The 23,901-nt window shown below is 35.8% G+C and overlaps 4 protein-coding genes across 5 annotated transcripts; 1 reads left to right on the forward strand and 3 right to left on the reverse strand.

The window, feature by feature from the left end:
* Positions 1-23: 23 nt before the first annotated feature.
* On the reverse strand, positions 24-4,749 carry LOC110416421 (alpha/beta-Hydrolases superfamily protein). The gene is made up of 6 exons (XM_021428422.2): positions 4,208-4,749; positions 2,891-3,784; positions 1,588-1,646; positions 1,207-1,335; positions 706-841; positions 24-475 (listed from the first exon to the last, which is right to left on the reverse strand). The coding sequence occupies exons 2-6, from the start codon at positions 3,593-3,595 to the stop codon at positions 143-145; spliced, it is 1,362 nt and encodes a 453-aa protein (XP_021284097.1). The 5' UTR covers positions 3,596-3,784; positions 4,208-4,749; the 3' UTR covers positions 24-142.
* Positions 4,750-6,829: 2,080 nt separating this feature from the next.
* Positions 6,830-8,499, forward strand: LOC110416531 (large ribosomal subunit protein eL36y-like). The gene is made up of 4 exons (XM_021428540.2): positions 6,830-6,880; positions 7,557-7,660; positions 7,930-8,129; positions 8,233-8,499. Exons 2-4 carry the CDS (start codon positions 7,559-7,561, stop codon positions 8,264-8,266), a joined length of 336 nt encoding a protein of 111 aa, XP_021284215.1. The 5' UTR covers positions 6,830-6,880; positions 7,557-7,558; the 3' UTR covers positions 8,267-8,499.
* Positions 8,500-8,941: 442 nt separating this feature from the next.
* On the reverse strand, positions 8,942-14,540 carry LOC110417881 (GPI-anchored adhesin-like protein). Of its 2 annotated transcripts, none has more exons than XM_021430460.2 (10): positions 13,975-14,540; positions 13,563-13,649; positions 12,376-13,394; positions 12,186-12,274; positions 11,956-12,059; positions 11,770-11,860; positions 11,313-11,388; positions 11,096-11,210; positions 10,474-11,005; positions 8,942-9,732 (listed from the first exon to the last, which is right to left on the reverse strand). In XM_021430460.2, exons 1-10 carry the CDS (start codon positions 14,273-14,275, stop codon positions 9,240-9,242), a joined length of 2,907 nt encoding a protein of 968 aa, XP_021286135.1. In that variant the 5' UTR covers positions 14,276-14,540; the 3' UTR covers positions 8,942-9,239. The 2 variants fall into 2 exon arrangements, with proteins under 2 accessions (XP_021286135.1, XP_021286154.1); XM_021430479.2 differs by having other exon boundaries at positions 8,943-9,732; positions 13,563-13,660; positions 13,975-14,113.
* Positions 14,541-14,995: 455 nt separating this feature from the next.
* CPSF100 (cleavage and polyadenylation specificity factor 100) lies at positions 14,996-23,606 on the reverse strand. The gene is made up of 19 exons (XM_021424154.2): positions 23,398-23,606; positions 21,412-21,633; positions 21,156-21,324; positions 20,774-20,870; positions 20,401-20,527; positions 20,186-20,307; positions 19,955-20,049; positions 19,703-19,854; positions 19,453-19,510; positions 19,255-19,362; positions 18,647-18,899; positions 17,728-17,906; positions 17,503-17,595; positions 16,777-16,875; positions 16,198-16,329; positions 16,067-16,111; positions 15,808-15,975; positions 15,606-15,680; positions 14,996-15,480 (listed from the first exon to the last, which is right to left on the reverse strand). The coding sequence occupies exons 2-19, from the start codon at positions 21,558-21,560 to the stop codon at positions 15,379-15,381; spliced, it is 2,223 nt and encodes a 740-aa protein (XP_021279829.1). The 5' UTR covers positions 21,561-21,633; positions 23,398-23,606; the 3' UTR covers positions 14,996-15,378.
* Between the last annotated feature and the right edge of the window lie 295 nt (positions 23,607-23,901).

Genomic DNA, 23,901 nt, shown 5'->3' on the forward strand with positions numbered 1-23,901 from the left:
TGTGTTTAGCTTTCAGGATTTCAAGAATGGCAAGTGAAAATTGTTACTGGGTGAAAAATTGAGTCCCAATGAATCAATGAATGTTGTTCATCACAAACATAATCGTTTCTGTACTATCCAATTTATCCCTGAATTTACATCATCAATCATCCCTATGTGATTTTTTAAGCACCATGTGCCCAGATTCATCTTTGTCAAAAAGACGTTCAATCAATTCATTCCAGCTTTCTTTGTTCTTGCTTTTCCCCGATGATCCAACCGACGATTCTCCGCTAGATTTATGGGAGTTCTCCCCATCCTCGGACTCATCAAAAGTTCCATATTGAGAAGGTGCATAAGCATCGGGAACTGACAGTGTAACAGCCCTTTGGAGCGCAGCTTTGTACTCTTGACTGTGTTCTCTAGCCAAGGTCTGCTGCCGTTCCATTCTCTGTTTTGCGGGGATCTCCATGATCCTATCTTTCTCCAGCATTAACTAAAGCAAAGTGGCAAAACAAAGATGAGGAGGTTTAATTTCAAAAAATAGTTTTGAGAACAAATTGCACAGAAACCAATCAGCAGAAAGAGACTCGTGTAAGGCGTAGTATGAAAACTCTTGCCTAAGTCTGAACCATGTACAGTGCTATATATGAATTACATTCATCAATTAGCTCTGGCTCCATTTATTAGATCATTACCATGAAAATAAAGCAGCTTTAAACTTACATCCATGGCTCTCTGTGCTTCTCTCTCTATCCATATTATAGCATGGTCTGAAGTGGCATTACAAGAAAGAACTATGTGCTCAAACCTCCCATCCACCGGCACTGCTGTCCTCACGACAGGTGGAAATCTTCCTAATCTGCAGGAGTGATGAATAATGGATTGTCCATCAAGAGGTGAAAATATCTAATGCATTCTGGTGAATCTATTTATCATGATGCATTCCTGTGTTGTTATTTTTAATTACAAACATTAGATACAAGAGAAACACATAAGAACCGAGGCATGTAAGTATTTCTCTATTTGATAATGACCACAACACACTTTTGCATTTATGGAAAAAGGGAATTTAGACACCTGCCGAACATACAAACCTGTGCTGAGTTCCAGCCTTGCAAGGCATTCTTAATGATGACACCACCTTATTTAAGTACAAATAACCAAACTCAGTTAACCCTAAGCAAACATATAGAAGAGAGCTACACTTGTTGTGCCTCATTATACCTGAAAGGCTTTCGCTCAACAATGTGATAGAGGCGACCAGGTGCATACAGCCTCCTTGGATCTTTAAGCATCTTCTCCTCTGGTATACAAGTATCCCTCATGCATCTCAGGCATAGTAGGCATGGCAAACTGTTCAAACGAAGAAAGCAAAAATTTGTCAACAAATTACTTCAAAACTTAAGGATACTTTGATTTGTAATAAAGTGGGCTGTAACTCTCTCATTTTCCCGTTTTCTTCATGTGCCAATAACTTTTATTTATTTGGAGAAACCAGAGGATTGGGTCATACAACTAGCTTTGCAAAGGATGTTAGCAGACACCAGGAGCCTACCAGCTGTAAATGAAACAATAATTAAAATGGGTGATAAAGTCCACATATACCAGAAAAGTGACTTGAAAATGTCTTCCAAAGGTGTGGCTGTCCGTGGCAAGAAGTCATCCTAATTCAGTAGTAACCACAATTAAATACAAAAAAGAAATAACAATAATAATATAATAACCAATAGATAGAAGATTTTCAATTAATAAAAATCAAAACAAAAATGCTGCAGCACTCTTGGACAGAAATTAATCCTCCGATTCACAGATGTAAAATATCACCAACTAATATAATCTCAACCAGATGCTTCCAACATTTGGTACCACTCTCAGTGTAAAGGCAATAAGATCTTCCACTATGGACAAAGAAAACGCATTTCAAGTTTTGCAGAGCTACTCATACAATATATCAGACATATCTCCCTATATGCAAAATTCCTTTTGGTTTCTATGCCACTGTATTAGACATCGCCACATCTAAATATGTACATTAGAGTTTAGATATCCATTGGAATACAGCAAGTCCTATATTTCATTTTTGGTTCCCATCCCTTACTGGCTCTTGAACCTTGCTCCTGAAGGTAAATGTCAGGTCCCTGACCTTCAAGGACAAGAGAAGTGCCAGTTACAGCAGGTTCTATTGACAGATAAGATTTCAACATGATGAATGTGATCTTGGAGTCACTTCATAAAAAATTTTCACCTTAAAATGGAGCATTAAAACTTCTATTTCACCTTATGTTGAGATTCTGCAGAAGCTGATTCCTCCATCAGATGCTTCTTCTCTCCCATCAGTCTCATGTTCAACAAGTTATCATGCATCTTGAGATGCATTCATAATAACTGTTCTACTTCCTCTGAAATTAGACTGAACTTAATGACCACCATCGGAAGTTCTTTGCCAGAATTCCCACATTATCATAAACAAATCTCGTATAAAGCATAAACCTTCCCCACCCATCAAGCTTGTGATAAACTTTCAAGTGAATGAAGAATAAAACATTACAAGTAATAATTGATCCCACTGTGTTAAATAACTAATCTCCAACAACCATTCATACCTTTGCTCTCAATGACCACTCTTTGATCTTTCTCCAGCAATCATTCATACCTTGCTCTCAATGAACATTCTTTTATCTTACTCAGAACAAAGACACCATGTAACTCACAACTATGAGAAGTCTCATATTCCATATTTCTTAGTAAAAAACATGTAGTGCAGCATGATCTAATACTACAGGTACTGCAATGAACAATGAGAATTCAGTGGGGACTTCTATAAATGCCAGTAATATTTTAGACCAACTAATAGTAACATTCCCAACAAACAAAAAGGTCAAAAATTAAAGGAAAAAAATCAACTTGCCTGAAGAACCACAGAATTGATGACATCTGCATATCTGACAGCCAAATTTAGTGACATGCACCTTGCAGGTGCAATTGCATAGCACCTGATCCTCCTCCTGTCAATATTTCCCAGTTTATCCCGATGCTGCACAACCACCAAGGCCAACATGGCTGCAACACCTGACCCAAGAGAATGTCCTGCAAACGTCAAAGTATAATTTGGATGCTTCTCCACCAACTCCTTCAAAATTTCACACTCTGCATCCAAAACCCATCCAGCAGCCTTCAAGAGTCCATTATGAACATAGCCACCATCAAATTTCTGTTTTCCTAGCTTGTTGTCCAAAAGCACTTGATAGTCACTCTCCTTTGCCAAATTAAGGCCTCTAATGGCAAGGACTATATCAGCATGATCATGATCAAGATATAATACATATGAAGGAGCCCGTCCTTGAGTGTCTTCATAAGTTTTTCTGAGAATCAACCAATCTGGGTTGATCCCATAGCCTCCAGGGGGTTCCCAAAGGGGGTGTCGAAGATCTTCTTCATAAACAGCTAGAATATAGCGGCATAGTCGAGGGACAGGCTCAAATTCTTCGGCAGTTGCAAGGCCCCATGTTTCACTGTCATGGCCAGCAGTATGGAGGCATCTTTTCCATGCCCAGCGTGCACATGCCAGACAGTAAACACATTCAAGGAGTGGGAGGCCACATATGATTGACATTGATGCCTACCCTCTAAGTATGACAATGTAGATCATAAAACATCGATTTTGCCTGTATATGGCGTAGAAAGAAGGGAAATGGTCCACTGATGTAGGAAATACCAGACAGGAACTTAGAATATGAAACTTGATTTATGAGTTTGGGATTGGACGAAATACCAAAAGTCACATCTATTCAAGCAGCAGTGGCTGTAGAAATAGGAGAATTCAAACTATGCAATTTGAAGCGAATGAAATAAAAAATTGAAGTTTTACTATATGTTTCAGCTCCAACCAAAGGACTCCTACGAATATTCAAATTCGGCAATTGATTGACAGACAATTTACAAACCAAGGCTAGAAAACTCAGTAGACCAACTGCAAAAAATGATTAAAAGTAGGATTTTGATCCACAGAGTAGAAGATAATGAAGAGGACCCAAGAAGATTATTTCAACTGTTCCCCTAGGATGCACTATCAACTGAACATACCAAAAAAAATTAAAAAAAGGATTCCAAAGCAGACAAAACAAGAGCAAAGTCAACAAACTGGAATTGCTGGAACAGCACAAACATGAGGATCAGTGAGAAATATGCTTCCACAACATGTGAAGGGTCAAAACGCAGCACTCACCAGATATAGAAAATGATGGCTATAGAAATAATTGGAACTCCAGGTGACTCGTAAATTGATAGCTGTACCAAGAAACCGATCTGGGTCTTTCTACCATTAGGGTTTCAATGTCATGTGCTGCTGGGTGATCACAATTTTATCACTAAAATAACTAAAAAAAGAGCAACCTAAAAGAGAAAATAAGAAAGACCCAACCCAAGATACCAGAATTCTGTCTGATCATTAAAACAAAACAAAACTTTAGAGCACAAAGAAGAAGGCTTCTTAATCTACAACAAATGGGATTTCAATAACCTAGTACCATGAACTTTCATTTCCCTCATATGCTAACCTTTATTGATAGGAAAACGATTAAAAACAAGGGGTTTAATTGATGAGGAGGGATGTTCTGAGAATGGGTTAATGCTGAGTTGTAATCATTTTACAGGCACAAGTATCGGAAAAGACAAGTACCAAAATTTACAGGGCTACCTACAAGTCAAAGTCCAGTAAGAGTTGGGTGTGGGAGGAAGAGACGTTGGATTCCGATGCAGTAGGCAGTAACTGTGAAGGGAAGGCTCATCATTTGTCTGTTTTCCAACTGGCAGATGGTTAATGTGTAAATAAGTGGAGAGTTGCAGTGGTATATTGGTCCTATCGGACAAATAAATCATTTTTGTGATCCGCTCACATCTTTATGCCTCATCTTTATGAACAGTTAAGAATTCGTTTGAACAGTTGAACGGTTGTTCTCCTTTCTTAAATCCGTTCAAAAACATTTTTCAGTTTTCACCGTATCAATTTAAAAAAAAAAAAAAGAAAAAGAAAGTAATGTTCCAACATGAACTCGCCTTTGATTTCTTCTTCTTTCCAGATCTTTTCCCAAAATTTAAGACAAACTTGATCTCTACTTAACCTATTAATTAAATATAAAATACTTAATAAAAATACTAACAAATAATATTTATATGAAACATTCGAATATTTAATTTATTAATTAATATATAAATTTTATTTAAATAATAAAATTTAAATTTATTTAATTAAAAAAATAATACTTTTTTATTTAAACAACACTCGAATTGCATCACAACGTACAGGGTTTGACAAGTCTTGGCGATTGTTACCTAACCTCATTTTATATTTTTATCTTACTATATATTTTCATATTTTTTTAGTTATTTGGTTGGTGGAAGTAGATATAACTATATGATATATGAGTTTTGCTATTTTATCCTATAATTCAACAATCTGGCTATTTATGAAAAAAAAACCATGACTATAAATTCACAAAGATTTATTTTTTTAAATAGTGTAGATATTTAATTGTGAATATTAATACGTAAATTTACAATAAATAATAAATGTAACTCAAAACAAGTAGAATAGTTACATCACCGCATGAAATAATGAAAGTAATTTAAAAACAAGTGACAATATTGTTAAATTAATTTCAATTATGGGAAGTTTTAAAAATTTGGCTTAATGATTTAAGATATAAAGATAGTTAAATATTAATTTTATTAATTATTACTTAAAATACAAGTAATTTTCTTAAAAAACAAAGTCACTTAAGTGTCACAAAACCCATTATGGCATAGTAGCATGAATATCTGAAAAATCCACTACCCTACTAGATAACTGAATAATGTTTTCTTCTGTTGTGTGCATATTGTTGTTGAGTAACCATGTTTCTTTGCGATTTATATATAGAATTTAGATAATTTATCAAATGATTTAGAAACTCAGCAGACTCTCTAAGTTTTTTCTAAATATTATCTCTTACTAAGCTCTTTCCACCTTGTTCTAGCTTCATTTACTTTACATATTTTCTAAAATTTATCTATCACATCCATCACATTATTTAATATTTCAAAGATTGTTCTAATCTTTCTTGCTTTTCGTCTCTTTTAACACATCTCGTTATACTTGTTTACAATGTTATCATTCTCTATATTATTAAAGAAACTTATCTACGAGTGTTAAGTACAGACACTCCAACTTTTATAATTTCAAAATATAAATATTAAAATACACACATATATTATTGGATCAAATGTATGCATTTTAGCATAACCTTTTCTCATAGTTCTATATATAATATAACATAGTCATCTAAAATTTATTAATTTTTTTATAAATTAAAAAATCTAAAAATTTTAAATTAAAAATTTAATATTATAATAAATGATATTTTCATCTTTTTTATCATTAATTTTTTCATTATTTCAAAATTACTTTTACCAATCAAACATCCAAACAAATTATAATAACAATTTTTATATTATTTTATTTCATAAAATCAAACTATATAATAATTATTTTATTATATTCATATATTATTTTATTTTTATAAAACAATTATTTCATAATAACTATCTTATTTTATTTTATGAACCAAATATGCTGCATTGATTATTTATACATGTTTTAGGGTCAGACAGGGTGCAATTAACAAGTTCTTCCCCAAATGTTTTGCTTTGTGTGGGCTAGGCCCGAGTATCAAGAGCTAGAATATAAAAGATTTTGGACAGAATGGGTCACAAGTTGAGCCTCATTGGGCTTTCTGACTGAACTGGCTTACCGGGTGCGGGTTGCAAAATTGCAGGCTGCCGCTGGCTGGCTATAAAAGGAATCAGAAACCTAAAACCCTAATTTCTTTCTGTACTCCGCCTCAGTTCTCCATCTCAACAGGTATTTCTCCTTCTTTCACTTTTTCTTGATCTCTGCAGAATAGTTTCGTTATTTGATTGCTTAGGAAGCGAAGTTCCGAACAGAAAAACAGAAACTCTTCTGTCCGATTGCTTTGGTTCTTGGTAAAATGAAAGACTAAGCTCAACTATTGATTTGCTTTAGCTGGTTTCATCGAGTGAAGAGGATTTAAGATGTGTTTATTAACTGCTCTGTTTTGATTGGTGGGTTTTTATGATGATAATGATTTTGTCTGTTCAGAGTTTATTTTTGTCATAAGCTTGGATTTTTTATATGCTACTCTTTATATTTTTTTAATTCCGTTTTGGAAGTTTATGCGTTAGGTTTTAAAGCCCTTTTTCATTTCACTCGAAGTAAAATTCTTCATATTATATAGTTATTGATCGTGGTCTTTAGACATTTTGAATATGCATCTAGCTTTTGTTTTGGATTAACTGTTGATGATAATATATCTTGTGAAATTTAAGGGTTTATGGAGAACCAAAAATTAAGTGTTCCAAGTCCTAAGTTAAGATCATTTGTATTTTTCAATCCTTTTTAAAAACAGGTTTTCAATCAGAGTGGTTGTATGATCTGGATTTTAAAGATGATTTAAATGCATTTTCAATGTCGTGTTTCTCATTTTATTTATGTATGTGATTTGGTTTTACTTAAGCAGGCATGGCTACCAAGCAGCCGAATAGTGGCCTCTTTGTAGGACTGAATAAGGGCCACATTGTAACCAAGAAGGAGTTGGCTCCACGTCCCTCTAATCGGAAAGGAGTAAGTAGATGCTATACTGATTAAGCCTTATGTAGAGTAATAGGAATTGATTATAACTAATAGTCTTTTATTGAAAAAGAGAAATGGAAAACTGTATGGGGAAAAAATAGCAATACTTTTAAATTGCCATATTAGGTCTGTAGTTGTTCTTTGTAATTATCCTTTAAGAAGGACATGCTTCAGCCTGGACTTTTAGTGAACTGCATTTTCTGTTATAGCTGGTATTTTCTTGGTGGAAGGCATAGTTCTGATTTCTCTATTTTATTCAGAAAACTAGCAAAAGAGTCCATTTTGTGAAGAACTTGATCAGGGAAGTTGCTGGTTTCGCACCATATGAGAAGAGGATTACTGAACTTCTGAAAGTTGGTAAGGACAAGCGAGCACTCAAGGTAGCTAAAAGAAAGTTGGGAACCCACAAGAGGGCAAAGAAGAAGCGTGAGGAGATGTCTAGTGTTCTCCGCAAGATGAGGTAATATCTTATATCTGAGGGGAAACGGGAATTTATTGTCTAATGTTTTGAGGTGGCGTTTTTGCAATCAGAATATGGTAGTAAATCTTTTCCTTCCATGCAGGGCTCATCCTGGAGGTGGAGAAAAGAAGAAGTGAAGCTTATTTTCTTGATTTGCTCTCTATGGTGACATGCTTGGCAGTCTCATTTAGCGGTTAGAGAAGTTTGTTTAGAGCATGGTTTGTATTTTGTTTGAGACTAAAAACTATGTGCTGAAACTTGTTTTATTTGAATTAGAGATGAGAAATTGGAAGAAGTAATGTCTTTAAGTTCTCTTGTTTGTTGGAATTTTATTTATGACCATATCTACATGCAATTGGGTATTTGGTAACTGTTGCACAGATCTCCAAATTACTTGAGATGTTCTGCCCCGTAGGCAATTACAATTACTTTTGTACCTTTCTTAACCCTAAGCTGTTTAAATTTATCATTGACGATTGATCTGCAGTTTTGAGAGCTTGTTTCATTGATAAATTAGCTAGGCTAGCCCTTCAGAAATGGTGTAGAGTCCTCTCTCAGTTGCTGATTCCATGGAAGGTGAAATTTGGTACACTTAGGTGTTTTCTTTCTGTTTGGGAATTAAACTTTCGTTAACTTTCCTAATTAATTCGGTAAACAATTAATATCTTCACACTTCCCGAATTTGGAACTATAAAAAGCCTTCTATAAGCTGCCAGTTGTCGAGTTTAATGGACTGATACGATAGTAATTAAGTTGGGTGTTCTGATTTTAGGGTAAACGAAATGAATGAATTCATCTGTCAACTCATTTTATTTTTCTTTACCAAGACATTTTCAATTTAAATTTTCTTTAAAATCAATGAAAAGGCAAACGTAACACTGCTAAGAACAGAGAGCAGCGGTAAATTTCATTTAACTTATTAGTACACTTTCTTTTACACCAATTGGCCAAGGATCACAAGAACTACATCCTTCTCAGCTGCAAAATTTGTTTATTGGAGCCCAAGAACTAATATGAATTGGCCGAAGATCGCTTGAATAACATACTTCTCAGCAGCAAAATTTGTTTATTGGAGCCCAAGAACGGGGAAGAAGTAATAAAATGGGAGGACTATGTTCGGAACCTCTGAGTGAGTTTCTCAACTCCTTCCCGGCACTCTCCTACCACCCGTTTTGCACCTTCCTTAAGGGCCGAACTAAATCCGGCCGTGCTTTGCTGCAACTCTTGTACTGATCCACTCGCCTTCAAGATAGTCTTGCCTTTCAGTGCTTCTGCCTTTGCACCTGCCGTGGAGGTCCACTCCTTCAGCACCGCTATCAAATGCTGGATCCTCTTGACAATCTTATTGATGAACTCTCTCGATTTCCCTTTTACTTCACTTGCCAATACCTTGAGCTTGCCTACCAAAGTTTCAGCCCTGCTAATAGTTCCTTCAACTGCAACTTGTTTCCCAACATTTACCCACGTACTTCTTGCAATACTCTCTTCGCGGAGGTCATTGTCAACAACCACTTTGATGCCATGCCTCTCCCAGCGATCTCTAGCCTCCTCCAAGGCTTTGGCCTGTTCGCTTGCTCTCTTTGCCTCATCCTCAGCCCAAGCCCTGAATTATAGAGGTTTTGAAACATAAATAAGGAGTAATCTATTTTAAAAATCAAATGAGAATAGCACAAGAGTAAACACCCATCTCTTAGATAAATTAAGGGGGCAAGTGACTGAAAAAATAAAGACAGAAAAACAGAAGGCAATAATGAATCTCCAAAAGGATATTACCCAAAACAAGAAATGCTAAAAGTATTCATGATTTATTCTTCCACAGAAACAGATTATGATTGCAGGGGAAATATTAATTTGATCACCATAGAGAAGTAAATTCATAATAAAATCAAGCCAGGTGATGTATCTCAACTCGATAACTTTACCGACTCGATTAGTTTAGCAGTTAGCAGAGGGTAAAACTTTTGCAGTTTGAACACAGATTTTGAAGAAAACTACTTTTGCAATTTAAATGACAATACAACTCATTATACATTGAACATCATGTCTGACACATTGTTCTTAGTTCTGCCTAGGAACAAAGGTGACATTTATTGATTGAGCAGATAGGCATAACTTCATTTAAGATCTGATGAAAACAAATTCTTGTGAAATGAGCAATTGAGCATTGAACGAAGTATCATCCTTTTTATTTAGCTACAAAGGTATAAGAGAACAAACATAATTTATCTCACAATCTTTATCCTTGAATATATTTATGTGTGTGTGAAAAACATTTTGCTAGTCCTCCCTATTCAGGTGTATCAGTTTAAATGCTACCACTTAATAGTAAAGTTTATTTCCTTACCTGGCCATGGATAAGGCTTTTCTCTCCACATCCAGCTCATGCTGTAACCTGACAAACTCCTGGCTTTCACTCTCAGTTTCTTTTCGTAGTTTGCTAATCCTTTCCTTCTCATATTGTATCTCTACCTTGTTACTCATCAGGCTTTCCAACTGCTCTTCCACTTCACGCCTTAACCTTGAAAGAACTTCCATTTCTGCATCAATAGCAGCACGGTCCTTCATTAGGGCAATATTCTCTTCCTCTCTCTGAGATCTTAACCTTTCCAGTTCATGCTTTGCCTCTTCAGCCATTTTTTCCACAGCATCGATCTTTTCCCTTTCCATCAAAAGCTCTTTCTCAAAACTTGCATTGACATCTTTCTCAACTTGAGCTACTAAAGCATTATGAGCAGATACTGCATTTTCCGCCATAGATTCTGCTTCAATACGTGCAAGTTCCTCACTTACTAGGTCTGAAGCTTCACCAGTTGCAAGAGCAACAGCAGCTTGGGCTTTTGTCACAGGCTTATCTGGCTGGAACAGTCTCACACAACCTGTCAGGATAATAATAATAATGAAGGCATATCAATCAACAAAATCAAGATGAAACTTAATGAAAGTAATTACGACTGAAGATGACTTACCAAAAGCAAGTGCTATAATTCCGTGTTCTCCAGAAGACAAGTCAGCTATAAGTGCAGGCCATGCATCTGGGTTTATCTTATTAATGTCTATAAAGCCAGAAAGTTGGTAGAGGATCTATATATGACCACAAAGGTAAAATTAATACCAAATATACTCACTACTACATGCAACAAAGAAGATGAAATGAACAAATAAGCAAACTCAAACATAGGCAACCTTTCTGTCAGCTTCTGGGAGTTGTCTTTTCTCTAGGGCCATTTTCCAACTTACTAGATCCTGGCGTGATAGAGGGCTGGAGCATCAAAAATGAGAAGCCAATCAAAAAGCCAGAAGTACAGCTGCCTAGTATCCAAAAATAAAGCAATGGTAACAGAAAAAGTAAAACTGCAATGCAATTTTCATTCATTATTTAGGTTTTATTCAGGCTAAGTCAGAGAGTTACATTTTTTATGCACAAGTTCTATGAACATATTTATGAATAAATTAAAATGGAAAAGGTTAACCACAACTTTGAGAAAATAATGGGGAATCTTCATAGATATAGAAACAAACAAAAAAAAACCTACAAATCTTTAGGGAAATAAAATAATGGAAAGATTTGTATTGGTGATAACAATAATCGAGCTAAATAGGACACTTATATTGCAACTTTCAATGCATGAACAGTAATAACCTTTCAGGAAAGAAATAAAATGGGCCTAGATCATCATTAAGCAGATCTTGATTTGAGAGCTTGCTTGAGATAAGTCCAGCCTCTGCCAAGCCTGAAATATCCAATTCCATTAGCCACAATGATTATAACAAAAACGAAAGTAACTCCACCAATATTACAGCCAAGGATATGGTATCCTATTCTCACCTTGAATGGATGAAAAATCAGGATCGTCAGGCCTGATGTCATCAAATGCCAGTTCAGTAACATTCTCAATATACATAGCAGGATAAACTTTTGATGCTGTATTCCTGGCAAGCAGCAAAAAGGCATTACTAGTAGGTACAAACTTTCCTATTTTACATTGCTATTAGATGCTAATTTCCCAGATACCAACATACTGCCATACATAGGAGTAATATGAAAGACACTTGTACCTCGAAAGAGCACTGCTTGCAGACACTAACCACCGAGCATACTCGCGACGTGTACATAGATCGCTAGGTTGAACATCAGCCTCAATAACCTGGAAAACATTCAGATATATGAGAAATAGGTTGCCAGTCCGCATATCATCTGCAGGGGCTTATACTGTCATTGTTCACCATATTAGAGAGAACGGGATACCTTCAAAACTTGAAGGGCTGCAAGTGCCTGCCCCTGAACCTGATCAACAACTGCAGGAACCAGAACCTTCCCTGGATGCACCTGTAGAGCTGCAGAAACTACAGATGGAGCAGGTATACCGGCAGGGGAGAAGGAACTCCTAGGAGTTGGAGATTCAAAAACTGGTTTGCTATCATTTATCTCATTATAATCAATTTTGCTTTGCTCATTTGTTAATGGATGAGCTGGTGCTGACACAGAGGTTGTTTCAGATGACTCACTCTCATTTAAGTTGTTCACTTCCAGAGATGAATTCTTTATTTCAGCTGAGACCTGCAACATTTTGCTAATCTCAAGGTTTTCTTCAGTTGCAGATGATTCTACAGTATCCAGATTGTCTCTGGGTACAGCCTGAGGTTCTAAAATGGGTTCTAACTCTGAACTATCTGAGGAGCTTATAATCACAGGCTCATTGGATGAATTGGAACTACAAGACAAATCCACTGAGATATCAGAGTTCTCTTTTCCTTCTGATCCAAGCTTTACCTCGTTGAGATCATTGTCTAGGTTTATTGGGTCAGACAAGTTAGGGTCAGTAGTTTCTCTATCATTAATCAACTTGTCTTCAATTTCAGAAGTTGCTTCAGGTGAACTGATATCAAAGTTGCTATTTGATTCTCTAAGACTTGATGCAACAACAAAGCCACCAACAACTTCAGATTCAGGCAATTTAGGAGATATTGGACTTATGTCCTGGCCAACTGATATTCCATCCAAAGCTGAAACAGTTTGCAAGTCTTCTTGATTTGGAACAGTGTTGGTGGCACTATTTCCATTGGATGTGTAACTGTCTACTAAGTAGGTTCCATTATCATTATCAAGTTTGTTATCAGTAGAAGTGTCATTAAATTCTGAAGGTGACGAAAGATCCTTATGTATACCTGTCTCACTTTCATTTTCCTCAACTTTATCACTCTCATTATCAGAGGCCAATGAGACTTCCTGTTGAGTTGTTAAGGGCTGCAACTGCTGTTTTGGCCCTGTGGTCAACAAATGGTATGAACATCATCACTACTGCTTGAAAGATGGTTGCCAATTTCATCAAAATTAAGTCTAATGAACACAGAAAGGAGAAAAGTAACAGCATAAAAAACAGATAGAAGATCATGACAAAACAGAACATGGTGCAATTGAGAGAGACTACTTACTGGAAGTGCTTCGGTTACTTAGGGACATAGCTGCAAAGGAAAGCCCTGCTACCAGAACAAGTCCAGCTGATCCAGCTCCCATAATTCCTGAAAGCAAACTACTTACAAATTGTTATTAGTCCATAAAATGGAAACCAATGATTTTAATTTAAACCCATTTAAGCATGATTAGAACACCCCATCCCCCCTCTTTGCCCAAACCTTCTTCACAACCCTGAAAATAGAAGACCAGATTATACAAGTGTCAAATTCTATCCCTAAATATCTTCTGCTGCACATATGCTTCATTTCGATGGAACACCAACGTTGATTGACAGATACTAAATAATAATTTAGTGTAAGAAAAACATAATGCAAAAAACTTAGCAAATTATAGTTGGATAAATATATTAGAGGAATAGTAAATTAATACCTCCAAACCAACCGTTGCTTTTCGAGTCTACGGAATCTTCCAAAGTATCCGAATCGGACCAACCGGAAAAAGTATCCGACCCTGCTGTGGACTCCGATACGATCCACAAAGCACCGTTACGACGGCGTTCCAGTCCCTTCCTCCTGCTTCGTGAAACAGATAGCAGAGGAACAGAAGAACAATCGAGCTTCCCCGTCCGCGCCCGCACGAGAACCACACGTGACTCCTTGCAATTCCTGCAACGCAAAGCCAAGCGGAGTTGCGGAGAGCTCGGCGACCACGTGGCAGTAGTAGAAGCCATAAGAAAGAAAATAAAAACTCCGCCTCGCTTGTAAATGCTTAATTGAATTGAATTGTAAACAAAACCGGGAGAGATGGAGAAGAAGATTGAAGGGTGATTTCTTCTAGGGTTTCCGGTTGGTTTGGTTTGTTCGTTTTTATTACAGAAGAAGAGACAAAGGAAAAGCGTGAGGATTTTTTGTAATCTTTCTTTATCTACAGGATCATTATTTAGCAACGACGATGCTTCACTTTGAGAGTGTCCTCTGTTTTTCTTTTTCCTTTCCCTCTTTTTTTTTTTTATCAATATGTCAAAATTTCTTTACAACGTTTTCAACGAGGGAGGTAGTACAAGCCTAAACGGTAATGTACACAAACCCAAGACAAGCTACCGTAACTCAAGTTCGGGCACCTACCCCACTGTTTTAACCTCCCAAGCCCTTCCCCATTTTAATTCTAATATTTATTTTATTCACGCTGATAATTGTTCAGGACAAAGAGAAGAAATTATTTTTTTAAAAAAAAAATATGATCTTTTTTGTATGTCAAATATTAATATTTCCCCTTGAATGTTATAAATAGAAATACAATTATGTGATTTACTTAAATTCATTCTTCATTTTTCATACTAGCATAGTACTTGGATTAACGAGGCTTCACTATATTGTTGCTTTGTATCAGAAATTTTTTATTTCCACTCAAGTGATAGTATTTGAGTATTTGTATTAGAACCCCCAAAAAGGAAAGCAAATTTGAGAATTGCAAATATGTATATGTGTGTCTCTAGTTCTAGTAGTGCAACTATTTAAAGAGATTCAGATATACCTCCACTTCCTAAAAAGTGAAGTGCAAAAGCAAGAGGAAAATTATACTATCCTACAACCTTACATTTTTCTAGAATAAGTAAATGGTATATTCAAGCACAATATTCAACAGAGAAACAACCCAAATGAATACTCTTTCTCAGAGAAGGGGCTGTAGGGCTGCACCGCTGCAGATGAAGTGCAGCCTCACCAACCTTGCCTTCCATCCTCTATAAGCCCCCAAAAAAGCCGTGGTTCAATAGCAGAACCAGTTGAAGGGCGGAGAACATGTGAACCACATTTCCAGATTTCATTGTGCAATTTAAAGTAAATAAAATTGGGAATACAGATAATCGCGTATTTTGTAGTAATCCTCACACAAGGGGCCTTCAATAATAATTTGCTGAGTACCAGAACCGCCACCCTACAAAAACAACAAGGAGATTAAAGAACATAATCATCCACAGAACATTGCTGAAACAAAATTAAGCAGGATGACAGTCTTCTCAGCTTGCTGGGACAGCAAACATAAAATGGCAAATTGCTCACCTTCTGGCTTGCAAACCCAACCTTGCGCAATGTCACATATTCACCACATCGCAATGCCCCACCAGCAAATTCTACCTGTACAGAAACACCTTTGCATATCAAAGGGGGGGCTAAATTTTTCAAGATTCTGGGCTCTAAAAGAAGTTTATGATCAAGCATCTACTTCTTGTGAGATATTTAAACATGTATGAACAAAAACTACCTTGACACCCTTACTAGCAAGAAACTGCTTGAAATCTGCCAGTTTTAGATCACCTACGACAACAGATTTATGTGGTGGGGCTGGGGTCGAGATGGGTAGTAGAGAGAGCATTTCATTTTCTGTCTTCCCTACTTCAGCATCCACCCAGGCTATTTCATAATCTCCTAACTAAAATTCTAGTTATGTTAGACAAAGAGACAGCAATTGAATATAACTCAAACATGATCATCAACATCGTAAGATAAATTAAATTGGTTACCTTTTTAAATAACACATTACTCATCAGCTTCTCAGATAATTGTACCTATGTTAGACAAAATGTCAGAAAATGAATTCTGATTTCTCAAATGATTGGATCAACTTAAGCAAATACATATTCTTGACTTATACCTTATAAGCACACAAATCAGATGTAACGTCAATTTTTTCCTCAATTTGAGGAGCATAAACATGAGGACAGACATGTTTTAAGCAGTGTTGCTTCAAATGCTCGGTTGCCTCAGCTGACCCATGCACCAAGACCTGCAAGTGAAAAAAAAATGCTTTAATACAACAAATTAGGCACCTGCATGATATAGACCCGATCAAAGAATTAAAAAAAATCTAAATGGAAAAATGCGGTAGCATTTGAATATGGCATAAACAACAAAGAGGAGTATCTAAGTTGATTGGGCTATAATAGATTTAGGGAGAAACAGTCTCCGATTATCCTACAGCTATCAATGCCTTTAATCTACCTGTTACATGCTCCACCTCATAGGATTAACCACCTGGGAAAAGCTGGCACATCCACATATAATAGCATACTAATGACATAAATGCATGGCAACTAATGGCATGCCATGCAAGGAAAATGACTGCTTGCTCAAATAACATGAGCAACATTTACATCGACAGCCCATAAAGATGATAAGGCGAATATGTAACTAGGAATTTTATATAGTTGCCTAGAACAAGAAATATGCTTACAAGCTTCAATGGAGCCACATGTGCAAGGATTGATTTGACAGATCGACCATCAGAACGCCCCTCATAATCCACGTAAATCAGTGAAGACTTCACTTGCACCTGACCATCATTATAGAACACGGTTCCGTAAATGGCAAAACTCATTATTGCAGCTTGACCGGTTTGATGGTGTCAAAACAATGAAACTATGAAACACAATTTAGAAATGGCTGAAATTTTCATGGACAAACACATAAACAAATTCAAGTTCAGTAACAAAACTACAAAAGAAACAGAAACAATTTAAAGCAATAGATTTCAATATTTCATGTTGATGTAAGTACAACATATCAATTGAAACTAAAACGACTTCTTAAAAGGACATGTATCCCTGAAAAAAATAATGAGAATAATAATTACAAATGGAAAAGATGTAGGAAGATAAAATACAAAACTCAAATCCTAACATTAAAGTTTGAAGGCATCCATGGAATCCTGAAAGGACCATAGGTGATAAAACGAAAAGATGAATGCTTCTATGATCCTAGCATATCCATTTTCCTGGCTTCAAAATCCTATATAGTGAAAGTAAATGAAACTTATTCAAAAGATAACATGGATGCTTCCATTTTGTCAAAAAAAAAAAAAAAACCAACAGGATCATCAGTAAGACATAAAATGCCGGTAACTTCATGATAAGAAGTCTAAGCAAACTGATTACACTACAACTTCAGCAATTCAACTTACAGTCAACTCATTAGATATGACTTTTGAAGGTGTTGTGTCAAGTATCAAACTAGCAGAGGCTTCATCAACCTTTCCATCCATATCCCCACCAACCTGAGATAATAGCAGTTTCATTATTCAAACTGACAAGTGTATTCTAAACCCAAAGAGCAGCAGAATAAAAATAGAAAGACATAACAGTCTAAAGCAATCAAGTTCAGATGGCACGAATAATCAGGCACTTACACGCATAGCTGCTTGATCCATATCTTCATCCTTAATTACATAATCATCAGGATTTATGACCTCCCCAAAATCATCCCAATCAGAAGCATTTTCATAGAGGGGAAACATTGGGGCAACACTAGTGGAGGGGGGCACAAATCCATCAATCAGAATATCACGGTATCCACTTCCATGTTGACCTAACCCCGCAAAGTACAAGCAGATAAAAAGATATCAGCTGAGAACACACATAAGGATGCAAAGATACATCAAACAGCTGAAAATACATCATGAATATACCTCACAAAACATACTTCATCGGGGAGGGGAGAAACTATTCGATGAGATAAATTGATGAAAGAAACCATAGTTTATCATTATCTGAAATCTTATCGGAATTGGTTTCCTTTCTAAATAAATTTAAACCATCAAGAATCAATGAAAATAAAATGAAAATAAACAAACTCAACCAAAAGTACTTTTATCAAAAAATAAACATATAAGGGTAGGGGAAGAGGGGAACTCCTGCATCCATTGACAAGGGGATTATAATTGAAATAAGCTTTTAATGACAAAGATCACATCACCACATAACCATTTAAGGAGACATGTTTATTACTTGATGCTACATCAGGAATGCACGTGGATAATGGAGGTACAAGGGTATTATTCATGTAAATGCATTTTAGCAATTTCGGAGATCTTCTGACCTTTCAGAATCAATTAATATATGTCAATAATATCTCTTTGTTGTGAAACCCCAAAGCACACCACTCCCTTCTTCTAATTTGAAGAGGAGATAATCATTCAAATGCACATGAAAATATGTAATACAAAAGCATTAACTAAATAGGTTAAACACTCAAAAACACCCAACAAGTATAGCAGTCCTCAGAAGCAAATTACATTGATCAGCTTTTAGGAAATGGAAGAACAATACCATCCAGTGAAGAGTGCTTGCTATTAGTGTCAATGACCATTGGATCACTTGAATCGATATCAGGCACGATAGAAGCTTTAGATTCCTCCTCTTTGATGAGACTAGCTTTTAGAGCTTCTTCTTTTTTCAACCGGTTTTGCTCTTCTTCATGAGCAATCAACTCCTCCCCAACCAAAGGAACCCTCCTAGACATCATGACTTTAACAGCTTTTGGAGGTGGATCTGCCTGGAGCATGCGAGCTAACGTGCCAAACTACGTATACAGGTCAAAGTATAAGCAAGTAGATATAATGAGGCAGAAGAGATAATTTTGTCATTCAACAATACAAAATAGTAATATACATGCTAGGTAAACAATTTCTACAAATTATAAACCTATGAAAAATTTAAAAAAAAAAAATGAACTAGACAATCATGAAGCATACAAAATAATTCCTGACAACAAATTAACAATGACAAAGAGCTTAAAACCTTCAGCCACTGAGCAAATAAACCTCTATTGGTCATGAATTAGATACTTATTAACATCTAATCAAACTCTGCATGAATTGGACTTCGAAAAGTTAAGAAAACTGATCAATTTAAAGTCTACATCCTAAAGAAGTCACCTGGCCCCTTTCAGTAAATAGCACAAGATTCTTGACATCGGCTGCCCATTCAACAAAAATATCATGAGAAAAACCTGCTTCCAAGCTGGCCATGGATGCTAGTACAACCTAAAATACAAATATAAGCCAACAGTTGAATATATTAGGCTGAGAAAGGTCATGTTAATCTGCTCTTCAAAACTGGTATAATCAACTAACCTTAGGAACATCTGGCGCTTTATCAAGTTCATTCTTGCTGATTAAGAGTGTGACATGCCTGCAATGTTGGCATAAATACATTCTCATCTAAACGAATAAGGATAAACATAATTTACACCCATTCATAATAGTTACATTTTGTTAAGCACATATAAATGTTACAAACTAAGGAACACATATAGGTAGTGCAAATTGATAATAACAGAATACTAGCAAGTATCAGTAACTTGAATAAAAAGAGACTCCTTACTTCAGAAGAAAAGCATTGTCACGTGAAGTTTCAAAGGATTTAGCTATAGCATCACTCATCCACTCAAGAAAACTCTTGGCATAATCAATTGTGCTCGATGAAACATATGTCAGATAGAAGATGGGGTAGTTCAAAGACTTCATTGCCCAGTGCTGTTTACATCAAGATTCAGACTTTGCAATCAGTGATTTGGCTAAGCGAAAGAATAATAAAAATGATCCACCTTGTCATTTCTCAAGTATCCCTCCTAACCTCTTCTAAAACCAAGAGAAGTTCCAACACACGACCAGCAGTATCGACAGGTAGTAACACATTTCCACCAGCTTCTAGAGTCCTCGAGATAGTATCTGCAGAAATATCTCAATTTAGTTTGGTGTATGACCAGTGTGCAGGCATGAAGTCAGCAGAAAAGATCATAAGATGGACGAACAAATTTGGATTATATTATGATGCAATAATTTTCATCCTCAACAAACAAATTACCTACAAAATCTCTGTCCCTTTCTCTTTGCTGTTTAGGAGGTTGATTGTTCAAAGCGTTGTAGGCATCAGTTATCAGAACAGCAGGCCGAACAAAAGATTCTAGAACAGTTCCATTCAAATGCCTGATAAACCCCAATCATCTGAGTATATAATGATAAAGTTATGCATAAAATAGAACTGCAATTTGAGATCAAATAAAAGGTAAGAATATATACTTTTCTTTGCGGCGGTTAAAGTCTACAGCATATATGACATCTTCTCCATCCTTCGTTATCTTCCAAACGGTACCACCCAATAGATGTCCAGCAACATGAGGAGCAATCACAATTCCCTCTCCTTTTCCTATGAAGATTATGATGGAAAGAAAAACAATACATTAAGCAAGTAAAATTTAATCAGAGGGAACTAAGGGGTTGGGCAGTGACATCATCCAAACAGACTGTGTCCACTCCACCCACGATATAGTACTAAGTCATGCAACATTAATTCCTTTGAGCTTTTACTGATGAATGAACATCAAACTCAAGATTACTCTGGTTCCAAAAAAGATAATGTTGAAATTGAGATGATTACTAGCAAAAGGTTTACCAGATAAATGATAATTCTGGGAGTAGGTTAGCCGAGTCACATTCTGGAAAGCAGAATCAATGTCATCCAGGGTGAACAATTCAAACTCTGATACTTGCTGCGATTGAGAGATAGCAAAACATGTCAATATAAAACTTTTCACTACAAAACATAAACAGTTTTAGTACTATAAAAGAGAAGTTTAACTTCAGGCTTTAGGCATAATCAACATAATCAACAGTTTTAGTACCATACAAGACAAATTCATGGCCACAACATCAACTAACAAAGTGAAAGCCTCCATGTCCAATGACCTATGGCTAAAACATTGTGGAATAGCAATGAAACTCTAACTCAGTAAGCTTAAAAAATAAACACATAAAGAGACAGAGAAAACTTTCACCTTACGTGAGAGATACTGATCATACATAGTGAGAAGGCCTAATCTGTAAACCGGTTCCGTGGAATAAACAGGAGCCGATAGTCCAAATTGTTTCATGGCATACGGGAGAGCACCAAGGTGAAGCGTATCAGGATGCGACAACAACACCGCGTCTATTGTTGAAGCTACCCTGCACCATCCACAGTCAACTTTTTTTTCCTCCAGAGAGTGATTGATTAATAGGCATTGGTGAAAGTGGAAGAAGAAGAAAAAGAACCTGGAGAGGGGTTGAAGAAGGGAGGGGTCAAAGAGGTCATTCCAGCCACAATCGATTAAGAAGTTGAAGCCGTCAATTGAGACTAAGTAGGACAGAGGATTCTCATTGTACACTCCACATAGTGGGGTTACATGAACTGACGTCCCCATTCTCCACTTGGTTTGAAACCAAAGATTCACAGGTTTCCGACAGGGTGTTACCGTTATAGGGATGGATTGAAGTCTGAAAGAGAAAAAAGACTGCCTAAACCATGTCGCTTAAATATTTGAAATGATGAATGCCTATTCCCTAAAAGATTGGGAAAGAGTAAAATACGAAATTTTAAAAAAAAGGTAATTTAAAAAGATATGCTGTTAGCATAAACAAAAAAAACCTACTTTTATCATTATAATAAAAATAAAGAAAATGAAAATTATATTATTTTATCAATTATAATACCCTTTTTAACTTCAGATACAATGTTAAACTGATTGACAATCTTGTACCTATGCAAAACTTGACTACCACCTCTCTCATTTTCTCTTCTCTAAATCTTTCTAATTGGGTTTTTTTTTTTGTAAATAAAATGAAAAATGATTCTCACTTTTCTGTCTTACCACGTACTAGTAAAAATAATTTTCTTTCCACTTTTCCACCCATCCTCACTTTCCACTTTACCATGCAAAGCCTTGCTCTTCGCCAACCTCTTTTCAAGCAAATTAAATCCAAACTAACGTCAAGAAAATTACAAATGAATCCAAATTTTGAGACCTTTCATAAATAACTTAAAAACTGGTTTCCTTTTCCTAACGAGAAAAAGAAACCTTATTGATCACCAGAGTGAAAAAGCCTCTCAAACTATATAAAGTTCATGGTTAGTCCTTTACAAAATATCTCCTCCATCATTTATCTCTTTTTAATCCATGTAAAGTTTTTATTTGCACTCCTTTTGCTTCAGATCTTTACTCATCACCTGTAGGCAGATCAAACCTTAATTGTACATTTTTTTGTTAGATTATTTATATGGATTTAATTTATTTTACTGTTATTTTTTAATTTATAAGCCCTAGATCATATTTTAGCACTTTTCTGAAGTTATGCTTTGAGAGATATTGTCGTGAACATAATGAAAGTGCAGCATCTTATCTTAACTGTCTCTGTTTGCTGAGATTTTAATTTATACTATGAAATTAATTTGTGGTAATTTTATGTACATTGACAAAAAGAGACATGAAATGAAAGTTTAACTGTTATTTGTTTGGTTTTGTTTTTGACCAGAAATGGAATTCTTAGTTCAAAGTACCTGCGCTAAGCAGTTGGGTTTAGCCCTAGTGGACTTGGGGCTTTGTGTAATTAGAAATATTGGAATTATAATTAACTTTTTTAGCTTTTCACCTTTAAAAATAGGTAATTAGTTAATTTTTTAGTTTTGAAGTTTGGGTTGTTTTTGGCAGAATACTTTTGTTTGGCTGTTGAGATTTATATAAGCAAATCAGAGTAAAAAAAGTGTTGCCAAAAGGATTAAATGGAAATTGGGGATGCTAGAATTGTGCAAACTAGAGAAATGGGTAGCTCATGTTTGATTTTGAAAGATTTTTCAATCTGTTATCTTTGTTCTAGCTCACCTCCGTTCAATATCTATTTCATATATATAAATTAAAAGACCCCATTAGAGATATTTTATTTTGAAAGTGTAACTCAGCAATGAAATTGAAAGGTTTTTAATTGATCTTTCATTTGGTAGTATTTGTAAAACAAGACAAGCATAGTATGCCTAGGGAAAATTCATTTTTAATGATCTAGCTACTGATGGTTTCTCCTATATTTCAATGTGTTTTCATATTTATCGTTTGGCATAATTGTTTTGCAGGTTGCACGGATTTCTCTGCTTAAAGTGTTCAGTAGAGAACCAGCGCTACCCAGAACACTAACCATAAACAATTCCTTTTTTCTCTAGACATTGATTAAATTTATAGGCATTGGTGAACAAGGAAAGAGAAAAAGAACCTGGAGAGGGATTGAAGAAAGGAGAGGACAAAGAGGTCATGCCAGCCACAGTCGATTAATAAGTTGAAGCCGTCGATTGAGAGTTGAGACTAAGTAGGACAGAGGATTCTCGTTGCATACTCCACATAGAGCGGTTACGCGAACTGACGTCCCTACTTCTCCACTCGATTTAGAGGCAAAACCAAAGACTCAGGGGTTTTACCAGTGGAGGGATGGACTAAAGTTGGGAGGAGAAGAAAGATTGCCTAAACGGTGTCGCTTAAACATTTGAAATGAGAGTGCCTGTTTCTCAGGAAGATTTTAAAAGAGTCAAGTGATACGACGTCGTTCAAATAAACAGAAAGAAAAATGAAAAGACCTGAAGGGCTAAAAGCTGAGTTTAATCAATTTAATAAAATATGGGTATTTTATATTAATATATCATACTACATGTGGAAGATGAAACTGTCACACAAGTATGGCCATTTTAACGACCGGTTCGCCTTGAGATAGGAATAGGGATAT

The sequence above is a fragment of the Theobroma umbraticum genome, unplaced genomic scaffold (genome assembly GCF_002168275.2).
Source record: "Theobroma umbraticum cultivar Fairchild unplaced genomic scaffold, ASM216827v3 scaffold_30.0, whole genome shotgun sequence".
In the NCBI taxonomy this organism is placed as follows: Eukaryota; Viridiplantae; Streptophyta; class Magnoliopsida; order Malvales; family Malvaceae; genus Theobroma; species Theobroma umbraticum.